At 43.6% G+C, this 27577-nt stretch overlaps 1 protein-coding gene across 6 annotated transcripts in view; it reads left to right on the forward strand.

Annotated features, from left to right (window-relative positions):
* Positions 1-27577, forward strand: part of NTRK2 (neurotrophic receptor tyrosine kinase 2) — a 386793-nt gene that overhangs the window by 301039 nt on the left and 58177 nt on the right. For all 6 annotated transcript variants that reach the window (XM_081521581.1, XM_081521570.1, XM_081521594.1 and 3 more), the window contains 2 exons: positions 12364-12536; positions 19255-19489. In XM_081521581.1, coding sequence (XP_081377707.1) covers positions 12364-12536; positions 19255-19489 — 408 coding nt within the window. The remainder of the gene's footprint in view (positions 1-12363; positions 12537-19254; positions 19490-27577) is intronic.

Genomic DNA, 27577 nt, shown 5'->3' on the forward strand with positions numbered 1-27577 from the left:
ATTCTCCAGGCAAGAACACTGGAGTGGGTTGCCATTTCCTTCTCCAATGCATGAAAGTGGAAAGTGAAAGTGAAATCGCTCAGCTGTATCTGACTCGTAGCGACCCCGTGAACTGCAGCCTACCAGGCTCCTCAGTCCATGGGATGCTCCAGGCAAGAGTACCAGAGTGGGGTGCCATTGCCTTCTCTGCATCCATACATGACCACTGGAAAAACCATAGCCTTGACTAGACGGACCTTTGTTGGCAAAGTAATGTCTCTGCTTTTAAATATGCTATCTAGGTTGGTCATAACTTTCCTTCCAAGGACTAAGCGTCTTTTAATTTCATGGCTGCAATCACCATCAGCAGTGATTTTGGAGCCCCCAGAAATGAAGTCTGACACTGTTTCCACTGTTTCCCCATCTATTTCCCATGAAGTGATGGGACCAGATGCCATGATCTTACTTTTCTGAATGTTGAGCTTTAAGCCAACTTTTTCACTCTCCTCTTTCACCTTCATCAAGAGGCTCCTTAGTTCTTCACTTTCTGCCATAAGGGTAGTGTCATCTGCATATCCGAGGTTACTGATAATTCTCCCAGCAATCTTGATTCCAGCTTGTGCTTCCTCCAGCCCAACGTTTCTCATGATGTACTCTGCATGTAAGTTAAATAAGCAGGGTGACAATATACAGCCTTGACGTACTCCTTTTCCTATTTGGAACCAGTCTGTTGTTCCATGTCCAGTTCTAATTGTTGCTTCCTGACCTGCATACAGATTTCTCAAGAGGTGGTCTGGTATGCCAATCTCTTTCAGAATTTTCCATGGTTTATTGTGATCCACACAGTCAAAGGCTTTGGCATAGTCAATAAAGCAGAAATAGATGTTTTTCTGAAACTCTCTTGCTTTTTCGATGATCCATCAGATGTTGGCAATTTGATCTCTGGTTCCTCTGTCTTTTCTAAAACCAGCTTGAGCATCTGGAATTTCATGGTTCCCATATTGCTGAAGCCTGGTTTGGAGAATTTTAAGCATTACTTTACTAGCGTGTGAGATGAGTGCTGTGCATCATATTTTCATGTACTGAATCCTACACATGCCCTATAAACCAAATTGAGGAAATTCAACATGATGTAGGAGGTAATACAAAGGAGTGGGTAGTTTTGCTCAATTGTGTATGATAATCAGAGAGATTTTCTTGTTTTCCCAAGTAGAAATGCAGTTCAAGGGACTAGGTGGAAATAAAGAAAATTCCAGAGTGAGTGCTTTGGCCTCGTGAGGGGATGCAAGCAAAATATCTCAATCAGCTTTGATAATAAGAGCAGTATAATGTTCACTGGAAACCCAACTCAAGCTGGTTTAAGCAGAAAAGGGAATTTATTTGCCTAAACTACTGGAAAACCTTGCTGTTTGTGCCCTAGCTTCAGGTATAGCTAGCTCCACGGCATCAGCAATTTTCTCTCTCTCCATCTTTCGGCTCTGCTTTCTTCTATGCTGACTGCATTCTCGGGCAGGTTCTCCCCATACTATGGTAAAGATTAAGCAACAACTGCTCTGGGTTTACCTGCAGCCATCCTAGCAACCCAAAAGAGAACTCCTCTTTCCCAACAATTATGCACAAGTCAAAGGGCCAACTCCTATTGGTTTATCTTGAGTTGTTTCACGAGGCCCTCCAGCCAAGGGAATAGAATGTTCTGATTATCCAGGCCTGGGTCACATGCCTATCCCTGCAAATGGAAGATGAGGTCAGTTCTCCTCACACATGTTGACCAAATGTAGGGAGGCGTTTGTTCCCTGAAAGAATGTTAGAGCTGCTAAGTGAGAAGATGGGGAAAAGAGATCTGACAGGAGAAACTGAAAGATGACCAATTCAAATAGGACTTGCAGGACCTCACTGTGAGTAGAGCAGTGGGGATCTAGAAGCTCACTAGGTTCTGAACTGGCCCTTAGGGCAGTCCCTTTGTTATCCTTGCAGGAGGCACTAGGTCTCTCCTCCAGGCTTGCCTGCTGGCGTGGCACAGCTGTCTCACCCCTCTGTGCTCCCTGCCTTGGGCTGCTGCCTCTTGCCACCTGCTGCTCCCATGGTCTCTATAACTCACCTTCAGATTCCTTAAGAAGGAAATACTATGTGTCCGGTTATTCCACTCAGTGTTCCTGCCAGGCACCTGCCTGCAGTCCAAGCATCCAGTGTGGTCACGTGACACAGATGAGCCCACTTGCAGGCCAGAAGCAACTAAAGCCAGTTGTCTTAAAATATTTGTAAGGGCAGTAGAAGAGCTTGAAAAGAACCGCTTTCCAGAATCACAGGTTCTGGAACAGGAAAACAATCTATAGGTAAGAAAGAGTGTCAAGAGTTCATCAATTCAAGTACTTTATCCACACAAGTTTATTTCTAAACCAGATGGCTTTTTTCTTTCTCCCTTCTTCTCTTCCTTCCTTCCTTTCCTCCTTCCTGTTTTTCTTCTTTCCTTCCTTCATTTTTTCTTCCTTCTTTTTAATTTTTAAGAAGAGTCATCCTGTTCTCACATCTTGATTATTTGTGAAGTCTCTTACCCATTCCTCCCTCTTACTATGCCCCTCTCCTCTTCTTAATTTGCTTTAGTATGTGAAATTCCTTTCCCACAAATAGAAATTGATGACAAGATTAATGTGGTTAAGAGAAGATTTGTCAGTGTTGCCCTTAAAAGATAGTTTATATTCCTTAAGAGAATATAATGTTGCAGAAAATACTATCAGTTCCATCTTTATAAGTTTCTGGTAACAAATTGTAAAACTTTTAATAGTGGCTTGCTAAAAGGCTTAATCATCTTATTGTCTGGACATTGCTTAATAGATCTCTATCTTCTTGTAGTGGAAGTGCATTCTTTCTTGGTGAGTGCACGCCTGTATATGTGCTCGTGTAGGTGTGTGTGTGCACACTCACATGTGGTATAGGATGGACAGTAACATTTCTCATGTCAGAATCCCTCTTGTACTGGAGTCACTTGGGCCCCAGTTATTAAGTTGCTCCATCAATGTCCCTTCCCCAGTAACTTCAACTTTTAACCTTTGACGGGAGATCTGCTTTTTGTCTTGTTAATTTGTCTCCTTAACCCTTTTTTTCTTGGCTTTTCTCCAATTTACATACATCTTTTCAGAAATGCTGAAACCAAGCAGTACATTCCACTCTAATAAGGACTCATCTGATACCAAACATAGCTGGGCTATTCATTTTACTCCTCTGCATCTCTTGAAAATATGCATTGTGGTAGATGGGCTGCTTTTTAATTGACTTTAACATGACACCCCAACTCAGAGTCGAATCAGGGTCTATAGTGACCCACCAGCTCTTTTCTATCCAGTGGAATTATCTCAGTCAATTGAATGCTGGTGTATTTACAGCCTGTAAGTATCTTGCAATTGTCCATATCGGAGGCCAACTTCTGATTCATTCTTTTGAGTCAATATTTCTCTAATATGACTGTTGCTGTGAATTAGTTTCCTGTCTTTCAAAGATTAGCATTTGTAATATGCAACTTGATATAATATGCACACACAAACCATCAATCTTATTCCCCAAATTCTACAAGTACTTAAAGTATGTGAATTAGAAATTAACCTCATGATTCCCATTAGATGTTTGACTTGTTAGAGTTGGAACCATGAGAGCATGGTTGTGAAAATAAACATAGCAGCAATCAACACCCTGGCTATGAATCTTGTATTTGAGACTGCCACTTGGTATATATTTAAAATCCTTGCAAGGGCTGGTTACATATCATTGAGTTGATATACACAGAATGTTGGTTTCTAGTATAGTAAGCACTATCTGGGTGCGTGTGTGTGATCATTATTGTTTTTATTCAGTCATCTAATTAGCTTTTATATTTCAGGAATGTTAGGAGGGCAGTTACTACACTCTTCTTAGTTTCTAAGATTATATTTCTATCAAGCTCTATCTCTGAATTTATTAAAATATACTCCTCAAAATTTCACTTTTGTAAGAATTGGTTAGAAGCTTCATCTACTTTTCTTCAGAGATAACCCTGTAAGTTAGAAGAATCATATAGTCTTGTGGCTATTGTTGTTGTTCAGTTGCTCAGTTGTGTCCAACTCTTTGTGACCCATGGATTGCAGCATGCCAGGCTTCCCTGTCCTTCACCATCTCCTTCTAAATACTTGAGTAATCATTGCCTGTAAGGAACCTTATGAGGAGGGTGTCTGTCTTAATGCTATTTCAGTTTAGCATTATTTTCCCCCAAAGCAGATTAATAGCCTACTAAGGTGGATTTTATAGAATGGATCTGTCCAGTAGAAGTACAACATGAGTCACAAAAGCAAACCACAAATCGTTTGTGTTTTAAAATTTCCTAGGAGAAGGCAATGGCACCCCACTCCAGTACTCTTGTCTGGAAAATCCCATGGATGGAGGAGCCTGGTAGGCTGCAGTCCATGGGGTCGCTAAGAGTCAGACACGACTGAGCGACTTCACTTTCACTTTTCACTTTCATGCATTGGAGAAGGAAATGGCAACCCACTCCAGTGTTCTTGCCTGGAGAATCCCAGGGACGGCGGAGCCTGGTGGGCTGCTGTCTATGGGGTCGCACAGAGTCGGACACGACTGAGGTGACTTAGCAGCAGCAGCAGCAGCAGTCTGCACATTAAAAAGTATAAACATGCAGATGAAACTAATTATATTAATGTATTTTATTTAACTCAACCTACCTAAAATATTTTCATTTCAACATATTGTTAATCTAAAAATGTTAATGAGATATTTTATGCATACCAAGTTTTCAAAATCTGAAATCTGTATTTTACATTTGTAGCACATCTCAGTTTGGACCAGCTATATTTCAAATTATCACTGACCACATGTAGCTGTTGGCTACCATTTTGGACAGTGCAGATCTAGAATATATCAGAAGAGTAAAAGTCTCAGTTAGAAACAGATCTTGACCCAGAAACACTTAGGCATGTTGACAACCATTCTCACAGATATTGGTTGCCTCGTAGGAGAGTTTACTCATTGCCTTTTATGCTTTAAGCACAGTGGTATGCATAGTGCATAATAAAGTTTTGCCATAATAATCTCTTTTTTTATCTTTCACCTTAACTCTGTTTCTCTACTCTCTAAAATGTATAAGAGAAATATATAAGATCAGCATGTTAAAAAGGATACAGTCTTTATTTTACCTTGTGTCACTGGAAAAAACCCTGATGCTGGGAAAGATTGAAGGCAGGAGAAGAGGGTGAAAGAGGATGAGATGAGTGGATGGCATCACTGATTCAATGGACATGAACTTGGGCAAACTCTGGAGATGGTGAGGTACAGGAAGCCTGGTATGCTACAGTCCATGAAGTTGCAAAGAGTTGGACATGACTTGGCAACCGAACAACAACTCCTAAACCACCAATACTTTGAACGCACAATCATTTGTCATGTCCCACAGCATCCAGCCACACCAATGATTTCAAATAAGTCCTCTGGCTTCTCCTACTAGCTTCCCATTAGCCTTAATATTCGGTGGATAGCATTTCAGATGAATGTTAATCTTCCTTTGTTTTTTTCTCCTATTTCACCTTCGCTTCAGTTCTGTACTTGAGTTTATTTCATTTTAATCCACTCTTTCAACTCTGAATCAATGTGAACACCAGGCAGTAACTCACTGAAGCTCTGGATAAGTCTTCTCCCTTGAGAATGTCTTCAGAAAGGATGGCATCTTTAGAGTGTCAGGAAGTTCACCAGGAATAAGATGAAATGAAGCTACAAAGCAGATGCTAGGAGTAAGAAAATAGCAGTGTTCAATGATGGGGCAAATACGCCTGTCAAAATGAAACTTAAGTGGAAGGGACTGTCAGTGAGGGAAGCTGCCACCCTGTGTCCATTGCCAAGGGACTTGGGGAACTAGCCAAGCCACCCTTAATTGAGTAAAATGACAATCAGCCATGGTGCTAAAACAGAGATGAAATTTATAAATAGGGTTGATAGCAGGATTTTTCCAGCTTCTGATTGCTGTCTGGCTATGGTTCTACCCATAGAAAAATTCTGTCCTTCGAGTGCCAAATTCAGAAGATGATTTTGCCCAACTCGTTACTGCCATATTTTCTGAATCTCTTAAAATAGAATTGGATCATAATTTAGCAAAAAAACTTGACATGTAAAAATGGATGGGCACATACATAGGATGAAGCCAGATTTGTTCAATACGTTTGTCCCATGAATAGTGAGATCGCCTTTCTTAAATTCAGAAATAGTACTGAAGCACAGTTTTTAAACACAGTTTTGCATGGAGAGTGGAGTCTCTTCTCGTAGGATTTTGCTTTGGGGAATGGAAATATGAGATGTTTGTTAAGTCTTTTAGTTTGGTGCCCCCAACACAAGAAAACCCTGTCTTCTTCCCACTCTACCCTGCTGTCTGACATCCCTTCATCTCTCTCTCTCTCTCTCTCTAACACACACACACACACACACACACACACACACACACACACACACAATCTAACATTCTTGAGTCAATACTACATAGCTGAAACTTGAGAAGAATGTTTACCTGCAGAATGTGTTCATGCTTTTTGATAATTACCTGAAAGTCTCAATTGCCTTCTCCAATTCATGGTTAAAGATGGACCAAGGCCTTAGAAATGAACTATCTAATCAACTCAGAGCAGACTGCATAAAGAGACTGGATCTCTGAGAAAGCTCCACAGGCTTCAAGGGATTTCAGGAGGGAACCAAGGCAGTCTCAGAGGCACTTTCATGCCTTGGACTGGCCTCATGCCTTATCCGTGCATCTTTTGGCCTTCTCAGATCTTACTTAGCATGAGCGAATTGAATGCAAATTGGTTGGAGTTTGAAGTTCGAATCTCCCAAATATCAGTCTGTACCAGGGAGCTGGGGAGGTATTTCAGCTTAGACTACTTAACCTTGCATCCCCCTACCTGCTTTCTCTTCCAGATGCTTCCTTCATTTCTGGTCCTTACTTGTGCTCATGCTGTCTTTCCAGACGACCAGTCACTTTTCATCCCTTCCAAATGCTCTTTAATCTCTAGTTTGCACAGACCTTATGGGTCAGGGGTTCTTTAAGTTGCCAGACACTGAGATAGGCAGCCAGTGATAAATGGGTGAACACAACACATTTCTGTCAAAGGACGTAGGGGAGACGGACACTTTACCAAAATCATAATGGAAATCCAAGTGTAAGAAATGCTCCGTGCGTGTTTTGCTTTGTGAGCTCAAAGCTAATAAGGACATGAGGGACATCCCTCCATGTCCATCTACTCACCTCATCTACAAAACAGTGGGTGGATTGAAAAAAAACAGCTAAGAACTTGCCAATGGGTGAAACCAAGCTAAACAAATTGCCAAGATAAGTTCTTCACACTTGCAATGCAACAGAGATGAGAGGAGATTAGTTTGAATGTGTATGAGCCCAGTTTTCTGAGCTGAAAGGGAGCAGAGCCCTAGACCTTAAATTTTCAGTCACTGTTCATTTTGTTATTATATGAAGAAAATGTGCAGTTTCTGTAGCAACGACTCTGTCACAGCTTTATTGCCTCTCTGAGCACTCACTGGCCCAAATCTGCTCACTTTCCAAGCAGAACTAGTGGTGCATTTAGGGACATTTCTCAGAAAGCTGCATTCTTGAGTGAGAATAGTGAACCCCATCACCAGACACTTTTTTATTTTTTGGAATGACATCTCCAGGATCTCTAGAATTTGACATATGAAGCAACTGTGTCTGGTCTGATGAGAAGTATACCTATAATTCCTGTCTCCTTAGGTCAGGTTACTGGAAAGAAAGCTTCAAATCCTACTAAAGGCAGTTCATGAAAATGTTAGCTTCTGGAAAGGTCATAATGGGAAAGACTTCACGATCTTGCTGCTGCTCATATTTCCTGTTGCTGATGCAAGGCAGGCCCTGCGTATTCTCAGTATACTGTCTGGAGAGCAGTCTAAGGTGGGATCGATTGCATATTGCAAACTCATTGTGTGGTAAACTCAATGACAGACCACCCAGACCTCCTGGGAATAAGGCTTGCTTCCAGAGTTGCTGGGAAAGCTGCAACAGATAATCCTTGGCTGCCAGCAACTTATGAGGGCTCAGCAAGTCCACTCAAGGTCATACTCCCTTCCTGGTGTGTCCCCCATCCAATCGCTGATAAGGGGCTATAAAGGCCCAGCCCCCTTTGCCCAACTCAGGACCACTCTGAAGGCTCGTCCTGCAGGGCAGATGAGCTTCTATTAGACTGCATCACAGCTTAGCCTCACTCTCTGCCCAGTTCCTCCCACAGGTATGAATCCCAACAGCAACCTTAATACATGTCTTGCCCACCAAACTCCATCTCAGTCCTCTCCCCAGAGATCTTGACCTGTGACATATCCCGAGGTCCATTTGTTGTCCAGGTCAGATACATCCACACAGGGAGATCAGACTCAAGGCCGTGAGCTACACAATGACCACCAAGTACCTGACAGAGTTCTTGGACACAGGACACAGGGCTGAGCCCTGCACTCAGGACACACCTGGCAGATGACAGTGCTTTCATTCTGTTCCAGTGTCTACTTAAGTGAATATAGATGTTCCCATTTGCCATCTAACTTTGATCATGACTTACTGCACTCTCCTTGGAGAAGGGAATCACATGCCACCTCTCCCAAGAGGAGTCCTTTGGGCTTCCCTCTGACCTCCTCTTTTGCTCCCAGTGTTTGCTTCTCACGGCCTTTATCACCCATTCCACAAACACCTCTGGACTATACCCCATGTGCCTGGTACTCTGCCCAGTGCCAGCAGTGCAGAGGTGGAGACACAGTCCCTGGGTCAAGAAGCTCACCATCTATACCAGAGATAAGCAAATAAACATGTAATTAGAGTGTACTATGGCCGGTGATATTATAGAGGTGGGATGCCTATGAGGGTCGTCCAACCTAGCCTGGGAGGCCAGGCCGCAGGGGTGTGACAACAATGCAGGTGTCAATGAACACTTTTCAGGAAGGTGATGGCAGAGCCTAGTCTTGGAGGACTGCTATGTGTTAACCAGGTATAATGGTAGTCTATGTATTCTTATAGCTGCTGTAACAGATTACTACAAACTCAGTGGCCTAAACAATGCAAATTACTTCTCTCATAGTTTTGGGGACAGATATCTGAAATTAGGTTTTCTTAGTTAAGGTCAAGATGTTCTAACTCCTTCTGGAGGGTCTAGGGTAGAATTCTTTTCCTTGCCTTGTCTGAATTTTAGAGGTTCCCCATATTCCTTGGCTCATGGCCTCTTCTTCCTTCCTCCAAGCCAGCAGCATAGCATCTTATCTCCTCTCTGATCTCTGCTTCTATCCTAATAGCTTCTCTCTCTTGCTCCTCTTTGTTGTTGTTCAGTCACTAAGTCATGTCTGACTCTTTGCGACCCAATGGACTGCACCATGCCAGGCTTCCCTGTCCTTCACCATCTCCTGGAGTTTGCTCAAACTCATGTCCATTGAGTCGGTGATGCCATCCAACCATCTCATCCTCTGTCATCCCCTTCTCCTCCTGCCTTCAATCTTTCCCAGAATCGGGGTCTTTTCCAATGAGTTGCTCTTCACATCAGGTGACCAAATATTGGAGCTTCAGTTTCAGCATCAGTCCTTCCAGTGAATATTCAGTGTTGATTTCCTTTAGGATTGTTGGATCTCCTTGCAGTCCAAGGGACTCTCAAGAGTCTCCTCCAGCACCACAGTTCAAAAGCATCAATTCTTCAGCACTCAGCCTTCTTTATGGTCCAACACTTACATGCACACATGACTATTGGAAAAACCTCCTGCCTGTCTCTCATAAGGATCCTTGTTTGTCATGACATTGAGGCCACTCAGATAACCTAGGGTCATCTCCCCACATCAAAATCCTTAACCTAATCATATTTGTAAAGCCCCCTTTGCCATGTAAGGTAACATATTCAGGGACTAGAATGTGGATACCTTTGGGGCAAGGTATTCTTCAACCTCCAACATCGGTGACCCTGGCCAAGTCAAGCATACCAGGCAGAGAGATGAACATGGACAGGGCAGGAGGAATGTGGCCAGTGTCATTTGGGCAGCTCCAGACATTTCATAAGGTGGAAGCATAAGTTTCAAGACAGGCATGTCAAGAGATCAAGCTGGATAAAGATGCAGGAGAGCCAGTTCATTCAGGCACTGTGTCTGGAGGTTGAATTATAATTGTGATTTGTCACCCTATTTGCTCATGAGTATCTGAGGCCGCTATTTAGGTCAACATCTTCTTGATGCCGCTGAAGCTCTGGTCAGGGACTGGCACAGGACAGGAGCTCAGCGTGTGTGTGGCATCAACAAATGCTAGTTGTGCCCTGTTGTGACACTGTGGTGAGAGGCAGAATGGAGTAAGCAGAGAACTAGAGGTACCAGAGCCCGTCTGGCATGCTCTTGGACATGGTTTTTGTGGCAGTGTGACTGGCCTTCATGAGCTCGCTGGCACAGACATTTCCTGAGCCAGCAGTGTGTGGGGCACAAGCTGGGGAAGTCTTTTTGGAGAGCTTACATAATTAAGACTGGAGATGTCTTCATCGTTGAAGCTGGAAAATGGGTACATGAGGGTTTATTATGTTCTTCTCTCTACCAAATTTTTTCATAATATAAAGCTTTACAAAGTTTATATGAGTAGAGCTGAGGTGCACAGAGCAGCCTAGAAAGTACAAGTGAAAGTGAAAGTCGCTCAGTCGTGTCCGACTCTTTGCAACCCCATGGACTATATAGTCCCTGGAATTCTCCAGGCCAGAATACTGGAGTGGATAGCCTTTCCCTTCTCCAGGGGATCTTCCCAACCCAGGGATCGAACTCAGGTCTCTTACATTGCAGGCAGATTCTTTACCAGCTGAGCCACAAGGGAAGCCCGAGAATACTGGAGTAGGTAGCCTATCCCTTCTCCAGGGGATCTTCCTGACCCAGGAATCGAACTGGGGTCTCCTGTATTGCAGGCGGACTTTTTACCAACTGAGCTATGAGGGAAGCCCAACTGGCCCCCAAATGGGAGAGGTAATGATTGGGACCAGACCATGGTTAAAAATGATGATGATAAAAATCTTAACGGCTGCACCTCACACTGCTCAAAATGGCCATCATCAGAAAGTCTACAAATAATGAATGCTGGAGAACACGTGGCAAAAAGGGAGCCCTCCTACATTGTTGGTCAGAATATAAATTGGTACAGTCATTATAGAGAACAGTATGGAAGTTCCTTAAAAGACTGAAAATACAGTTGCCGTATGATCCAGCAATCCCACTCATGACATATATCCAGAAAAGATGAAAACTTTAATTCAAAAAGATACATGAAGCTTCATGTTTATATCTGCACTATTCATAATAGCCAAGACATAACAGTCAATAAAACAGCCTAAATGCCTATCAACAGATGAATGAATAAAGAAAATGTGGTACATATATACAATGGAATATTAATCAGCCATAAAAAAGAACAAAATAATGCCATTTGCAACAACATGGATGAACCTAAGGATTATCATACTGTCACAATAAGAGACATAGATGCATAGAACAGTCTTATGGACTCTGAGGGAGAAGGTGAGGGTGGGACGTTCTGGGAGAATAGCATTGAAACATGTATATTATCATATGTGAAACAGAACACCATTCCAGGTTCGATGCATGAGACAAATGCTCAGGGCTGGGGCAATGGGATGACCCAGAGGGATGGGATGGGGAGGGAGGTGGGAAGGGGGTTCAGAATGGGGAACACATGTAAACCCATGGCTGATTCATGTCAATGTATGGCAAAAACCACTACAATATTGTAAAGTAATTAGCCCCCAACTAAAATAAATAAATTTATATAAAAAAAAAGATTATCATACTGTCAGACTGAGAAAGACAAACATTTGTGGAATCTAAAAAAAATGATACAAAGGAACTTATTTACAGAACAGAAATAGACTCACAGACACAGAAAACAAACTTATGTTTACCAAAGAGGAAAGAAGGATGGATGGATAAACTGGGAGGGAATCTGGGTTTAAGAGATATACACTACTATTTAATATATATAAAATAAACAAGGACTACTGTATAGCACAAGAAAATATATTCAACATCCTATAAAAAGAAAAGTTCATGTCAGTTGCTTAGTGGAGAACACCTGTGCAAATGCTTCATAAACTGTAAAACTTTGCATATCCCGAAGGAGCTTTTCTTCAGTTCTTCATACAAACATTTTTTTCCTCAGAAATTAGGCCATTTGTTTTCAATTTTTTGATACCTGAGTGTGTGATACATGAGACAAATGTCCTTCCCATCCAGGAACCTCAAGCCCCCTAGAATAATTCCTTCTTGACAGCTTCCCTCTCACGCCCTCAGTCTAAGCTGTATTGGTTTCTCTTCTCTGCCCCTGGTCTTCAGACGCTGAAGGATGCCAGCGACAACGCACGCAAGGACTTCCACCGCGAGGCCGAGCTGCTGACCAACCTCCAGCATGAGCACATTGTTAAGTTCTATGGCGTCTGCGTGGAGGGTGACCCACTCATAATGGTCTTCGAGTACATGAAGCACGGGGACCTCAACAAATTCCTCAGGTACGGGAGGCACCAGGAGCCAGGTGGGAGTTAGGCTCCATACGATCTGGGGGTAAGGACAGGAAGTTCCCAGGAATGACCAAGGGGCCCCTGGACTTTTCTCTGGAACCACCTATCCTGGTGACAACACCAATGCCTGCCACAGAAAAAGAACCCAAGTCCACTGCATTGCTTCTTTTCCCAAACCAACAAACTCTACTAATGTGACACTAATGATTCCACTCCTTCCCACCTGCTTTTATTGAGTGTTGGTTTGTTAAATGGTACATGACATGTACATCTGAGATGGGCCTTAGGATCTCTAGGAGTTTGCCTGGTGGATAAGGGAAGAGTGTTGTTCTGACAAAGGAAACAGCAAGAGCTCAGTCTCCCAGGTGTCATGGGGAAAGGCTTGGGCTGGTGAGAGTGATGAGTCTTGGAGACACCTGACAACACAAAAAACCAGGGCCAGGGGAGGTTTAGACAAGGAGGTAGGAGGAGTCATGGCTGGAAAGATGGACATTTGGACTTTGTTCTGAGGACAGAAAGCAGACCAGGAGGTCAGCAGGTCAGAGGATTGAGTGAAAAGAACACCATCAAAAGAGTGAAATGTCTAGAAGGAAGAACAGGTCCAGGGAAGACTCAGGATTGGGACTCAAGTCAAGTCTCTGAAGTCAGGAAAAGATGGCCAGCTTCACCTGGAGGTTGTGTGGTCAGGGAGAAATTGGAAGGTGGCAAAATGAGGAAAGGGGAAGCATGGTGGATAAAAAGGAGTTGTTGGGTTGCTAAATAGGGTTGTCGCTTAGATTTCCAGCACTGGCCAAACTGGGTCTTGTTTCAGTGGCAGGTTCTCAGGCAGATCCCTTCCTTGGGGCAATGGGTGCAGGAGCTATTGTGATGGCTAATGTTGTGTGTTAGAAAAGGCTAACAAATTGTTAGTCGCTCAGTCATGTCTCACTCTTTGCAACTCCATGGACTATAGCCCGCCAGGCTCCTCTGTCCATGTGATTCTCCAGGCAAGAATACTGGAGTGGATAGCCATTTCCTTCTCCAGGGGCTCTTCCAGACCCACAGATCAAACCCAGATCTCCTGCATTACAGGCAAGTTCTTTACTGTCTGAGCCATCAGGTAAACCCATTGTGATGGCAGGTAATCAATAGATGTTGCACCCGTAGCCTTACTTCTCTGACACATTTTCCTCTTCATTTTGGTTGAGGGATCCATAATCCTGGGAAAGTTACACCTTTTGTGTTATTGCAGCACTTAGACTATTCTGCTTTCCTCCAGTTTCTATAGGACTGGAGAGAGCTTTCCAATAAAATCAGCACCAGTAGCTTCATGCAGCCACTGGAAAGTTCAGGAAACGTATAATTTAAGGAATAAGTCAATTGCTGACAGAAAGTGAAATGGGGAGAGGTACTACTGTGTTTAGAAATGGCATCCCATGGCTTGTACGATCTGGATCATTTTGACCGTCTCTAGCCTCATGAATACACATACACAGGTGGTAGGAGAGAGGACAGTGGGAGCTTATACACAGTTTGACTCATCTAATGAGAAAGGAAGAAAAGAAGCTGCATTTAATTGAGGTCTAGCTGCTTATAGGAGAACTAATTTCCTTCTATTCCCATGTTCTAGGCTATGTCCCTATTTTAAAATGGTGCTTTCCCCAAACTGTAGAATAATAAATTCAAATGTACTCACCTGGATTCAAGTAAATGCCTCTGTGAGCTCAGATTGTGCACGTGTGTATGTGTGTGTGTGTGTGTGTGTGTGTGTGTGTGTGTTGATTCCTTTACTCTCAGCTCCATCCCTAGTTTTCCTCCATGCCTTCCAGAAGGAGCAGGCACCTGATTCTCCCTTGGCAGCTTGTACAGGGCGGGGAGTTGTTGAAAACCTCCTCTGCTCAATTTCAGAACCTGCTGGATTCTGGGAGCAAAAGGTTTTCTATGCCAAGAATCAGGTTCTCAGGTGCAAGGATGTACTGTGAACTAGTCTGTCCTCTCCTTCTGGGAGGGAACCATGTCCTTACGCTGCCATGAATTGTGTCCTCAAGTGTCATTGGAACTTCTCTGTGAAGACAGATGTCTACAGTTATCCTCCTACCCCTTTTATTCATCCCAAAGCCATTGAGGACCAACAGGAACAGGCCTTATGTTAGGTTGGCTGGGAGATGAGGAGTCAAGCATGGTCCTTGCTTTCAAGGAGATTACAATTTTTCCTCTTAGAATTCTCCTGAATTACCTTCCAACGAAGGGAATATAGAAAAGGGCCCTTTTTTCAAGTGATAACAGCTGTTTATTGGGCGTTCCCTGGTGGTCCAGTGGTTAGGACAAGGCACTCTCATTGCTGGGAGCCAGGTTTAATGCCTGGTTGGGCAACTAATATCCCTCAAGCCTCAAAACAGCTATTTATTGAGTCTTTCTAAGCATTCTAAATGTTTTAAATATATCAACTTAATAAGCTATTATTACCATTATCCCTGGGGCTTCCTATGTGGTGCTGGCAGTAAAGAATCCACATGCCAATGCAGGAGACCTAAGAGATGCATGTTCGGCCCCTGGGTGGAGAAGATCCCCTGGAGGAGGGCATGGGAACCCACTCTAGTATTCTTGCCTGGAGAATCCCATGGACAGAGGAGCTTGGCGGGCTACAGTCCATGGGGTTGCAAAGAGCCAGACATGACTGACGCAACTTAGCACAGCAAAAAGCACACCAACGTCCACAGCATACAGTTGAATAAAACAGTCACATGACTAGTGAATGACAGAGCTGAGACTCAAACCCACAGCCCCTGGCTGCAAACCCCATTGTCTCAACCATATCAACACTTCCTCTTGGAGGGGCCATTAAAAACCAGAAGGAAGCAGTGTTTTGTAGTGTTCTAGAGCCCCAGGAGTGTGGCTGAGTGCTTCTGCCACCCACACTGGGAGACAACAGGCCAAGGCAGAGAGGGAAGCCTCCCTGGTCAGAATCCTGACCCTGCTACCTGCTCCACAAGCCCAGAGGGGCTCTCCCCTCTTGAGGCATGTTCTCCTGAAAGAGGTGAAATATGTTGTTATTTCCGAGAGCTGCAGGGTACCCTGTGGAGTGAAGCAGAGAGGTGTTGTCACCTTTGCTTGCACTTCTCTTAAGAACTTAATTAAAAGCCTTGCCTGCCCTCTTTTTACACCAGGACTTTCTACTCAAGATACCGAGAACTGAGCAGGAGAAATGTCTGGTTAAAAATGCAGGAGCCCGCCCCACTCCCCAGGGGAGGGGGTACAGGGCAGGGGGCCCTGGAGAGTGCCTGCTTTCCGGTGCTGTGGAGTGGACTGCTGCAGGATGGGGGTTTTGCACAGAGGTGGCCTTTTGCATTGGCCTCTAACTTTTTCTCTTTCCTAAAGTCTCTGCCACGGAAAGATTCTTAGAGGAGTATGGATTTCTGGGGCTGACACAAGGCTGTGTCCCCTCCCCTATCACTTGTGCGTGTATATTCATGAGGTTGTGTGCAGGTGTGCCCAGTTGCTTCAGTCCTTGCCAACTCTCTGCTATCCTATGGACCATAGCCCATCAGGCCTCTCTGTCCATGGGCTTCTCCAGGCAAGAATACTGGAGTGGGTTGCCATGCCCTCCTCCAGGGGAGCTTCCCCACCCAGGGATTGAACCCGCCTCTCTTAGGTCTCCTGCATTGGCAGGTGGATTATTTACCACCAGCACCACTTAGGAAGCCCCATTCATGATGTTATAGAGGGTCAAAATGATCCAGACTGTACAAGCCATGCGGTGCCATTTCTAAACACAGCAGTACCCTTTCCCCCTTCCACTTTCTCTCAGCAATTGACTTGTTCCTTAAATTGTACAGTTCCTGATACTTGCAGTGGCTGCATGAAGCTCCCAGTGCTAATTTTGTGGAAAGCTCTGTCCAGTGCCTGTAGAAACTGGAGGACAGAGCGGTCTAGGTGCTGCCATGATGCAGAAGGTGTAACTCCCAGGATTACGGATCCATCAACCAAAATAAAGAGGAAAACATGTCAGAGAAGAAAGTTTGTGGGGACAACATCTACTCCAGTATTCTTGCCTGGAGAATCCCATGGACAGAGGAGCCTGGAGGGCTATGGCCCATAGGGTGGCAGAGAGTTGGAAATGACTGAAGCAACTTGGCACGCCTGCACGCAACCTCATGAATACACAGGCATACGTGATAGGAGAGGGTCAGTCAGTCAGTAAGTTCAGTCGCTCGGTCATGTCCGACTCTTTGCTACCCCATGGGCTGCAGCACGCCAGGCTTCCCTGTCCATCACCAACTCCCAGAGCCTACTCAAATTCATGTCCATCACGTCCGTGAGAGGGTACACAGCCTTATTTCAGCCACAGATTACCTGTCGTCACAGTAGTTCACTTTTTGAACTAAATCTGTGACTATTTCACCCTGGATTACATTCTCTGGGTGTTTCAGGATTTCTCATAATTTATGTGAATCTCTAGACCCCTTTCCTGGCATTTCCTATGATGAGTGAAAATACTGTCACTTTCCCCTGCCCCTTTAGTACTAGGAAGGATTGGGCTTGAGTAACCTTTAGTGAGGGGACGGGGCCAGTTCTGACCCTCATCACAGGCCAACCACAAAAAGAAAGGCACAGGGGATAATGCATGTCTTCATATCACCATCGATTTCTTTTTTTAAGGAAAACTTTGTTTCAAAGCCTTTCCCTCTGGCTCTCAATTGAAAATCCACAAGGCACCATACAAGCAGTGTCTAAAGCCTCTTCTGTCAGTGTAATCTTATTAGGAAGGTATAGTCAGTATCCCTACTTCACAGAATGAGGAAGCAGGCCCAGAGATGTCTGCACCCACTGAGGTCAAAACTAGCATGTTAGAAGGAGACAAATTCATTTCTGATAACCTAGAACCTTAGCCACTCTACTGTAAGACTTCTTACTCCAGTGAGAGAGTCTGAGCAGAAAGAAGCCAAGGCTTTTCCTGTGTTCTCCTCGGTGTGACCATTGGCATTTAGGGCTGGAGTTTGAATGGAAGTGAAATAAATGTGTTAGGATTTGCCTTGTACAAAAACAGGAAAGGTTATATCCAGATGTTTTCAGATAAAAGGAACCTAAGTGACAGCCCCAGTGGCTCAGTCAGTAAAGAATCCACCTGCAATGGAGGAGATCCAAGTTTGATCCCTGGATCAGGAAGATCCCTTGGAGAAGCAAATGGCTACCCACTCCAGTATTCTTGCCTAGGAAATCCCATGGACAGAGGAGCCTGGCAGGCTACGGTCCATTGGGTCACAAGAGTCAGACACGACTGAACAACTAAAGAGCAACAACAAACTAGACTCGCTAAAGGACTTTCCCGGGTCATAGGGCTGGACACAGCCAGAACTGGGAAATTCCCCACCTCCTTGTCCAGTGCTATTCTCTGAAAATGCAAGAACAAAATATCTGGTGACAGTGTGTTTTGGGAGCCACTGTGGCTGGAGCCATGGTGGGAGGGGCTGTGGGGCTGGCCGGTAGGAGGAGGGGCAAAACAATTTGGATGTTCTTGGATAATTCTGGCTCTTATTTTCAAATACTGATACAGCTCTGGAACACTGTGGATGGGGTCACCCACTTTAAAATTTGTTTAGAATCTTCTATGTTTATTTGAAGTGCTTCCAGCTGTCCTGAAGGATCTTCTCCCTTGTTTGCCTTTGGGAGGGAGAAGCCCTTAGACTGTCCCGGCAGGTCCAGCAGCAAAAGTAGCCTTTACTCCTGGCCCTGTAGCGGCCCCTCAGTCCATTAGGGCAGTGACTCCAGTCTTAGCTCACCAGGCAGGATTCCAAGTTGGGGAATGCGGGGTGGAGATAAGGGGTTAACAGTGGCATCCTAAGACTGAGACCCTCCCTTCCCTGAAGCACATGCCACTGTTCAGATGCCTTAAGTTGCCACACAGCTGGGAAAAAACTGGATAAGACAGAAGATAAAGAAGATAAACAACAGCACCATACTTCACCACTCCCCACACATAGTATGGGGAATAAAAGTTGCCCCAGTGAAAGACTAAATGTATTGTGATTCAAAAAGCTGCCCTCTGTGGTGGCCAGTGCAGATGGAGCTGGAGATCAGGGATGGGGGTGAGCTGAAGGAGATGGCATTTTTCACTGGGAATGAATGCCTGGGATGAGGATGTCCAGTTATTCTGCCGAGCTGGGCTTGAGGATAACCAGGGTAGCTTGAAACCATGTCGGGCCATGGAACAGGTGAAGTGGGGGAGATTAGAGCTGCACTCTGGAGGGACCAGCCTGGGTGGGGGCCCTCTGCTGCAGGACTTGGCTGAGAGGGGGAGAGTTGGGGCTCCTGCTGGGGTGCAATGACCCCTGAGTCCAGGAGAGTGAAACTCTCCCCCAGTGTTTTGTTTTAATTTGCATTTTTTTGTTGTTCTTCACTTAGTTTTTGCTTCAGCCACCCACTGCTTTCTAGGGTTTTGGAATCTTGCCAGTGCCTGACCCCAGCGTAGTTCCAGAGCCCTAAAAGGTGAACCTGTCTGTATGTTGAGGGAGCACTGTTCAGGCCCACGGGGTCCTGGAAATGTTAGACTTTCTGGGAAATGAAGTCTGGGTACTCTGGAGGCTTTGGAGGTAAAACTATGGATGGATTGTCCTTGCCTCCTATTTCGCTAAGGCAAGCAGTATCCTCCCACGCCAGCAGCTGATGAGGGGCACAGGACCCCTCAAGGCAAAGAGCCGAGGCTCCATGAGGCCTTCCATGTCCTCCCCAGGGCGCACGGACCAGATGCAGTGCTGATGGCTGAGGGCAACCCACCAACGGAGCTGACGCAATCACAGATGCTGCACATCGCCCAGCAGATCGCTGCAGGCATGGTCTACCTGGCGTCGCAGCACTTTGTGCACCGAGACCTGGCCACCCGAAACTGCCTGGTGGGCGAGAACCTCCTAGTGAAGATTGGGGACTTCGGCATGTCCCGGGATGTGTACAGCACTGACTACTACAGGGTGAGTGGTTGTACCTGTGAGGAGACCCCAGGGCCCTCCTTCCCTGGGGACCTCTTGTTGAATTCATGTGCTAGGGCTGCCACAACAGAATACTACAGGCTCAGTGGCTTGCACAGCAGAAGATGATTTTCACACAATTCTGGAGGCTGGAAGTCCAAGGTCAAGGTGACAGTAGAGGTGGTTTCTTTTAAGGCTTCTCTCCTTGGCTTGCAGTCTGTGCCTTCTTGCTGTGTACGTCCTCACATGGTCTTTTCTTTGTGCACATACATCCCTGGGGTCTCTTTCTGTGTCTAAATTCTTCTTATAAGAATGCCAGTCAGACTGGTTTAGAGCCCACCCTAATGGCCTCATTTTAGCTTAATCACCTCTTTAAAGGCCCATCTCTGAATACAGCTGTATTCTGGGATACTAGGGAATAAGGCTTCTACATATAAATCTGGGGAGGACATAATTCAGCCTGCAACAACATCCTGCCCTTTCCATGGTTCTCTAGATATCATCAAGAGAAAGATTTCAGCATGAGAGTTGTGCCAGGGGAAGCCTGAGGACTTTAGGAGGCCACGAAGTTAAAGGATTTAGAGGTTTGGTTTTGATTTTGTGAAATTATGCCTGGAGCCATTTGTTTGAGGTTTGACTTTAGGTGAACTTGTTCACATAAATGAAGGTACACTAAGATGTTGGAAGTTCCCACTGAGAACCATCTTGGTTGGTGGCCATCTTGGTAAGAGGTTCTGTCCTACCCAGTCTGTCTGGGGTTCTACCCTTTAACATGCTAATGGCTAGAATTGTATTCAATGATGCAAATCCACTGATTACCTGGAGTTGGCCCCCTTGGAATATTAGATTTGTTAACTGAGATCTCAGAACTCGGGTATGAAAGAAAAGAGTCATTTCTGGAAACTGGGAAGTTGTGATATTGAAAGTGAAGATTTGGGGTCATGTTCTACCATCTCAAACCCTCCATTTTTTTTCTTGTTGTCATGCTTGATTTTTAAGGGCAGAGGGATGTAGGGAGGAAAAGAAATAAGTGTTCTAGAAATATATCACCTAAAAAAATAAAACCTATAAGTGAACTAACTTTTGTACTAGATTGGGCCTGGTGAAACACATGCGTGTCCTTGCCTTTGTTCGTCCCATCATGACTTCTCTTTGAGGAAGAACCTCCTCCTTTTGTCTCCTGCACTCCTCCTTGCAGCCTCCCTCACCTCAACGTCTGCCTTTTAGCTGAGCTGACTTTGCTACAATTAGTCTAAGACAATGAACCCATTGCCTAGCTGCATATTCTTCTGTAGATTGTTTTGTGGGATTTCTTCCTTTGTCATTTTGATAAGCATTTTAATAAGCACCTGTTCTAAGTCTAGTGATGACTAGTTTGGTCTAGAAAGCTAAAACATGGCAGGAGGTTACATGCCAATGGATGTGTGTTCTCTGTTAGCTCTGCGTCCTTGGCAGGAAGTGGAGAGATGGGGGCACTTCCCTGTCCCAGGAGACAAACGAACACATGGGTTCTTCCTCAAAAACAATCTCTACTGATCTTGATGAGCATCCAGGGAAGAAACATGTGGCCCTGGCAATGGCTCTCCCTTTCACATTAAGTTAATAAAGGTTTCAGAGTGGTCTGGCACAAAATAAGTGCTCAGTAAATATTTTCAACTTTATCATTATCCAAATCAATAAAGCTATGCTTCATTCTCAAAGCTGTGACGGAACAAGGTGGAACTCAGTGTCCTTTTCTACAATCTCTAGAAAAATAATTCTGAAGAAAAAGACTGAGAAACTTAACAATATGAAGATAAATTACCCAATTATAAAATAGTAAAAGATTTAAGTTTCTTTTGGTGCCCCCAAAGAAAATATACAAATAGCCAATAAGTGCATAAAATGATGCTCAACATCATCAGTCATTAGGGAAATGTAAGCCAAAACCACAATGAGGTACCACTTCACATCCACTGGGCAAAACAGACAATAAGAAGTGTTAACAGGGATGTGGAGAAATTGGAACCCTCATAAATTGCTGGTGGGAATGTGAAATGGTGCAGTTGCTTTAGAAATAGTTTGGCAGTTCCCCAAAATGTACAACAGAGAGTCATCATATAACAGAAATTCTACTCCTTGGTATATACCCAAGAGAATGAAAACCATATGTACACACACACACACAGGTACACAAATGAAATAGCAGCATTATTCGTAATAGCTCAAAAGTGGAAACAGTTTAAGTGTCCATCAAATGATAAACAGATAAACAAAATGTGATCATCCGTATGATGGACTATTATTCATTAATTAGAAGGAACGATGTACTGATTCATGCTACAATATGAACCTTGAAAACATTATTATGGTTAAGTGAAGGAAACCAAGCACAAAAGGTCACATACTACATGATTCCATTTATACAGAATATCCAGAATAGGCAAATCTACAAAACAGGAGGTAGATTAGTGGTTGCCAGAAGCTGGGGGACAATGGAGAATGAGAAGTGACTGGGTCTGGATATGGAGTTTCTTTCTGGAGTGATGAAAATGTTCTATAATTGTGTAGTGTGATGGTTGTTTAGTATGTGTGTAAATATAATAAAAGTCATTGAACATGTACTTTAAAAGGGTAAATATTACGGTATAAGAATTATATCTTGATTTAAAAAGCCTCAAAAATACTAGCAAAGCAATGACCATCATTATAGACATGAGAATTTGTCCTTGGTCATTGATGCATTTTAAAGCACTGACATTTGTCATCTGCCGTATATTCTGATTTTGTTAAAAAGAAAATCCTCCGCTTAGTGACATTTGCTTGAAGTATATCCTTCTGAGTAGATTGGAGGAAGTAATGATTCCCAGTTTCTTTATTTCTTAGGTGTTCTTTACAGAACTATCCCAGTCATTAAGAACCGTGCTTCAGGTGCCGCATTGATTTAATCCCCCCGCCATGGTCCCTACTCAGTTGCAGCTGCAAGGTTTATATGTTCACTTTGTTGTTTGCTGTTCCCATTGAGGATGAGGAGAAAGAACCAGCCTTACCTTGACCTCTGTGACAGGTGGGCCGGGTGGGATTTGGTACACGGTGGATGATAAGCATAAGGACTGGCCAGTTTAGTAGTAGCTTAGAAAAAATAAGAAATTATGAATTTCATGCTGCTGTCTCTAAAATTTTCAAATGGCAATCTACTTTTTGGTTCTATGAAAGTATTTATTGTCATAGAACTCATTTGTAGAATATCTTGGCTTATTCCAATATCAAAAGCCTATCCATGGAGTTCATTCTCTTGAAGCCATTGCTTCAAAGAAGCCATTGCTCTGTTTCTGCATGTGAGTCCAGCATGACTTTGTGTGGCTATCTCCCAGGACACTTTTGCTTTCACATGAGTTACCCACCTGTTGGATCATCCATAAGCTTAGTATTAAGCCCGTCCCCATCATGGTTTCTCTTCATCGTTTCTGCCATGGAAGCTGGGGAATCTGTTCCCCTTACAGCTCATTTGTGGGCACATTTTTGTAGTTATTTTGTTATTAATTTCTTCAAAAGCTTTCACACTCCAAGGTGGGGAACTGCTGTGGCTGATGTGGGCTATCATCATCACCACTGTTAATATCCTTCCTGCACAGTAGTGGAGGAGGACTTTTGTCTTCACCAAGGGTATCTTCCATGAAAAGATCCTGTTTGGGCATGGAGTCAACTGGACTAAGGAGTTACATGTTCTTTATCTTTAAGCAAGAACCAATCCCACTGGCAGCCTGAGCCTTCTGCTCATGGTAGCTTGTGAGCTGCCTTGCGGGGTGGCCCCAGCTCTGTGTGATCCATGGCAGGAGGGGCGGGTGGCAGCTGTTCCTCCATCATGGGGGAGCTGGCAGCACCAGGAAACGGCTGCCTCAAAGCTTCCACCCTGTTGCAGCTGAGCTAATTATATCTTCCTAAAGAAGGAAGAAATCGGAACACTACATTTGCATTGAAACCAGCCTGATATGGCAGGTCCAAAATTACTCCAGCATTTATGTTCTCTGAATTGTTTTAATTAGCAGCTCTGCAGTACCAGTCTTTCATTTCGTTTTTATTCCTTCCCTCCACTGGCAAAGCCTGGCATTTAGGAAGCATCTGAACCAGATTTCTGTCACATTCTGCCTGTCAGAGACCTAGGATCTCAGTCTACTTGATCATTACTATGCCTCAGTAGATACACTGAATTTTTTTAAATGTGTACTTTGGTATTTTCCATGATTTGGTTTCAACATGTCTTTAAAATGGGTGGTGACCATTGGTGAGTACAGAGCCCCAAAGATCTGGAATTCTCAGTTTTAAGTCTTATACAACACTTTGAATTTTAGTTTTATGGTGGTGGGGGTAAGCAATCCTATCCTTTAATTCATCTTTCTCTTAAGGAAAAACAAGGAAACAGAATTAGAAAGCTCATTAATAGTGGACATTTAAAGAAGCAAGTGAATCTAACTTGGTTAAAGGCCATGGTGAGAATCCTAAAGTGTTAAAATGATATAAACAAGTCCGGAAATCATCTGCAAGTGCTTAATACAGTTTATCAACAGCAGAGAGAAAGGAAGACGAGTTTTGTTAAAATAAGCTGATATAACAAGTAGCAAAAAGAACTGTTTCGAACTTTAGGTACCTTGTCCCTTACTCTGCCTACCCCGGAGGAAGAGGGGTGATAAACTAGAAAATAAAGTCTTGAACCATAGAGGAGAGATGGCTTAGGTAATTTAAAAACTGGACAAGCACATGAGAAATAATCAAGGGTTAATTTTCATACCTTGATCTTGAAAAAAAAAGTGTTTATTTGTTAAGGAATATTTGCTTGTAATGCGAGCATTTCTAAACAGATAGGTAGGTAGATGATAAATAGATAGATGAGTAGATAGATTGTTGAGTAGATAGTAGATCATTATCTACTACAGTAGATAGTAGGTAGTAGATCATTCCACAGATGTTTTTACTGTGCTGTGTAAAATGCTCAGGTCATCCCCACTATGAGGAGCAGCACTATGTCTACCTGGTGATAACTGCTGATTCCTAAGAGATAACTTCAGTTCCACCACCTCCCTGACTTCCTCCAAGCAGAATAATGCTGACAAATCTGTGATCCCTCAATACTTCTTAGAAATAAGCATTACAGCACAGAGCATTTTGCATCATGGAAATCTGCTCATGTCTTCTCCTTGATATGAGAGCAGAGAGAGGACAAATCTTATATATCTTTGTATCTGTGCAAACCGGCAGAGTGCATGGCACAGACTAGGTATGCTGAACAGGACACATATAAGGAAAAGCCTTGATGAATGTGTCTTCTTACCTCTATTGATGAAAACTGAAGATACTCAGACTTGCAGATAGGCCTGGTGCTGGGTCTAGGAGCACTGCCTTCAGGAAGTAAAGCTAGAGATATAGGAACATCTTTATCTCAGACAATTTATTTTCAGTAGAAAGCCCAGAGCTGAAACTTATTTACATTAACACTATAATGGACAAACTTCCTCTGATATATTTGCCTAGAACCCTTAAAACCAGACAGAACATTCATTTAAAAAGGCAACACATCTTATTCCTGAAAGAAGAATATTCTCTATGTCATTAACTCTCTTTTGCAGATACCATGTCCTTATTTTTCTCTTTAATAGATACTCACACGACGACTCTTAACTTTCACACAAACATTTATAGACCTTTCCAGTTAGGTTCTTTTGATTAAAGTGGCCCCAGAAACATAAGAGGTTGTTTATTCTTTGAAATCATCTTTAATTTTATGCCTCGATCAACAGTGAGAGAAAAAGCACAGTTCAGAGGAACCTGCCTGTTGGACAGAAATCAGAACATTGAGTTCAGACTAATTCTATGTTAAAGTAGATTTGCATAAATTGTTTTAAGATTCTAAATTGACTCAATATGTATTCAAGCCTCCCTAAGAACCTTTCACATATGCTTTGGAGTTGTAACAGGGTGGGTGAGTGTCCGTTTATTCATTGATGCAACACACATTAATGAAGCAGCTGCCATGTGCTAGATACTGTACTAAATAATAAAGGCTGAGTCTTTAGACATGTGATAATGGCTTCCCTGGTGGCTCGGCAGTAAAGAACCTGCCTGCAATGTAGGAGATGTGAGTCTGATCTCTGGGTTGGGAAGATCCCCCCTGGAGGAGGGCATGGCAACCCACTCCAGTATTCTTGCCTGGAGAATCCCATGGACAGAGGAGCCTAGTGGACTACAGTCCATATGATCACAAAGAGTCAGATACTACTGAAGTGACTGAGCACACACAGCACAATGTGATGAAGGGGCTTCCCAGTTGGCACTAGTGATAAAGAATCCACCTGCCAATGCAGGAGACACAAGAGACATGTGTTCCATCCCTGGGTTGGGAAGATCCCCTGGAGTAGGAAGTGGCAACCCACTTCAGACTTCTTGCCTGGAAAATTCAATGGACAGAGGAGCCTTATGGGCTACAGTCCATGGGGTCACACAGAGTTGGACACAACTGAGTAACTGAACACAATGTGATGGATGCTGAAATATCAATAGAAATATGTATAGGGAACCCTAAAAAGAAAGTTACCAGTCTGCTTTAGGAAATTAGAGTCAAGTTCACAAAGACAAGACATTTGAACTGGTATTTAAGATGTGAACCAGAAATTTATCTATTGGCGAGAAGGCTGTGGATGATGAGGGGAGGGGGGAATTCTTGGCATAGGAAAAGAGATGGTGTGAAAACATCATAATGCATGGCCTGGGAATGAGGCTCCTTTACATACCCTTGAGGCTAAAAACGTAGGCTATTCACATTATTATCAGACTTCACAGCTGCCTGTTTGCTATGCCAAATTCTTTGGACTTGATCCTTTTGTCAGTGGGAAGCTGCTGAGATATTTTATGCCAGAAAGTGACATGTCAGATTTCATTCTGGCAGCTTATGAAAATAGATCTACCCAACAGATCCCCAGATCTCCACTGATGTATGTATATGATTGGTCTAGTACAGTGTCTCTCAAACTAGATCCATTAGCTGATCCATCTCTTTTACCAGTAAAAGAGATCCATGATCACTAAGGTAAGCAATAATTTCCTTGCTACAGAACTCCTTACAGCCTTTAATCTATTACTGGGACTTGTGGCCTTTTCAGAAGGGCTATAGAAAGTGGCCAAAGTCTGTGCAAAAGAGCTGGCCTGGTTCAGAGCCCTGGTTCTATCCAGAGCTTTGTCCAGAGCCCTGGTTCCATCCATTTACCAACTAGTGAAGTCTGTTAGCAGTTGATGGGATAAATCCTTTTATTTTTTAGTCTTCTGAGTCTCTTATTCTTGAAATAAAGAGCCCTTCCTCTTTGTACACAGAAGTACTACATACAAAAATTGGTGTTTTCAGATGTGCTGGGAAGGATGGGAGGCAATAGCCCATTGACTTGCATGGGCCAGAAAGGTTCTGATTCCTCAAAGTACTGAGAAGTAACTTCAGTAGATACTTTCTCCCATTTTTACCCATCTGGAAGCAGTTAGTCTTCAGCTGTCTTATATCTGTCACATTCCATATCTTTGCATCACTGAGACCAGAGCCCCTTAAAAAGGACACTGACGATAAAGACCTAACAATGATATAGAGAAAAGAGCATCCAACTGCGATCTTAAAGACAAAAGTTCAAATATCTGATTTCCCTTTTCTATCAGTTAGTTGGGAATCACTTAGCATTTAGCTACTAGTGGTAGGCCAAGCAGATAGGGAGGTGCTTTTGTTCACACTACAAGAAATTTACAGGTGGGCAGTTTTCTAATGGGTTTGGAAGCTTCCCAGTGTCAGAGCAATTTACTGGCACCTGACATTTTCTTGGTCTTTTATTCATGGCTGAAGGATGGTTGCCTCAATCCCAAACATGTCAAAACTGCAATTGGAGGAGAAAGGAGGCAGGATGGCTGCAAGGAAAAAATAATTTCTACCTATATACCTTTCTTTCATCAGGAAGTAACTCTTTCCCAGAACTCTTCTGCAAAGACTCCTTATACCGCACTGACCACACATGGGCCAAGACCAAAGACTGAACTTACTAGCAGAGATCAATGGGTTTCTGAAGATGTAGATAAACTGTGATT

The sequence above is a fragment of the Giraffa tippelskirchi genome, chromosome 1 (genome assembly GCF_054371585.1).
Source record: "Giraffa tippelskirchi isolate mGirTip1 chromosome 1, T2T-mGirTip1v1.2.pri, whole genome shotgun sequence".
NCBI classification, from domain to species: Eukaryota; Metazoa; Chordata; class Mammalia; order Artiodactyla; family Giraffidae; genus Giraffa; species Giraffa tippelskirchi.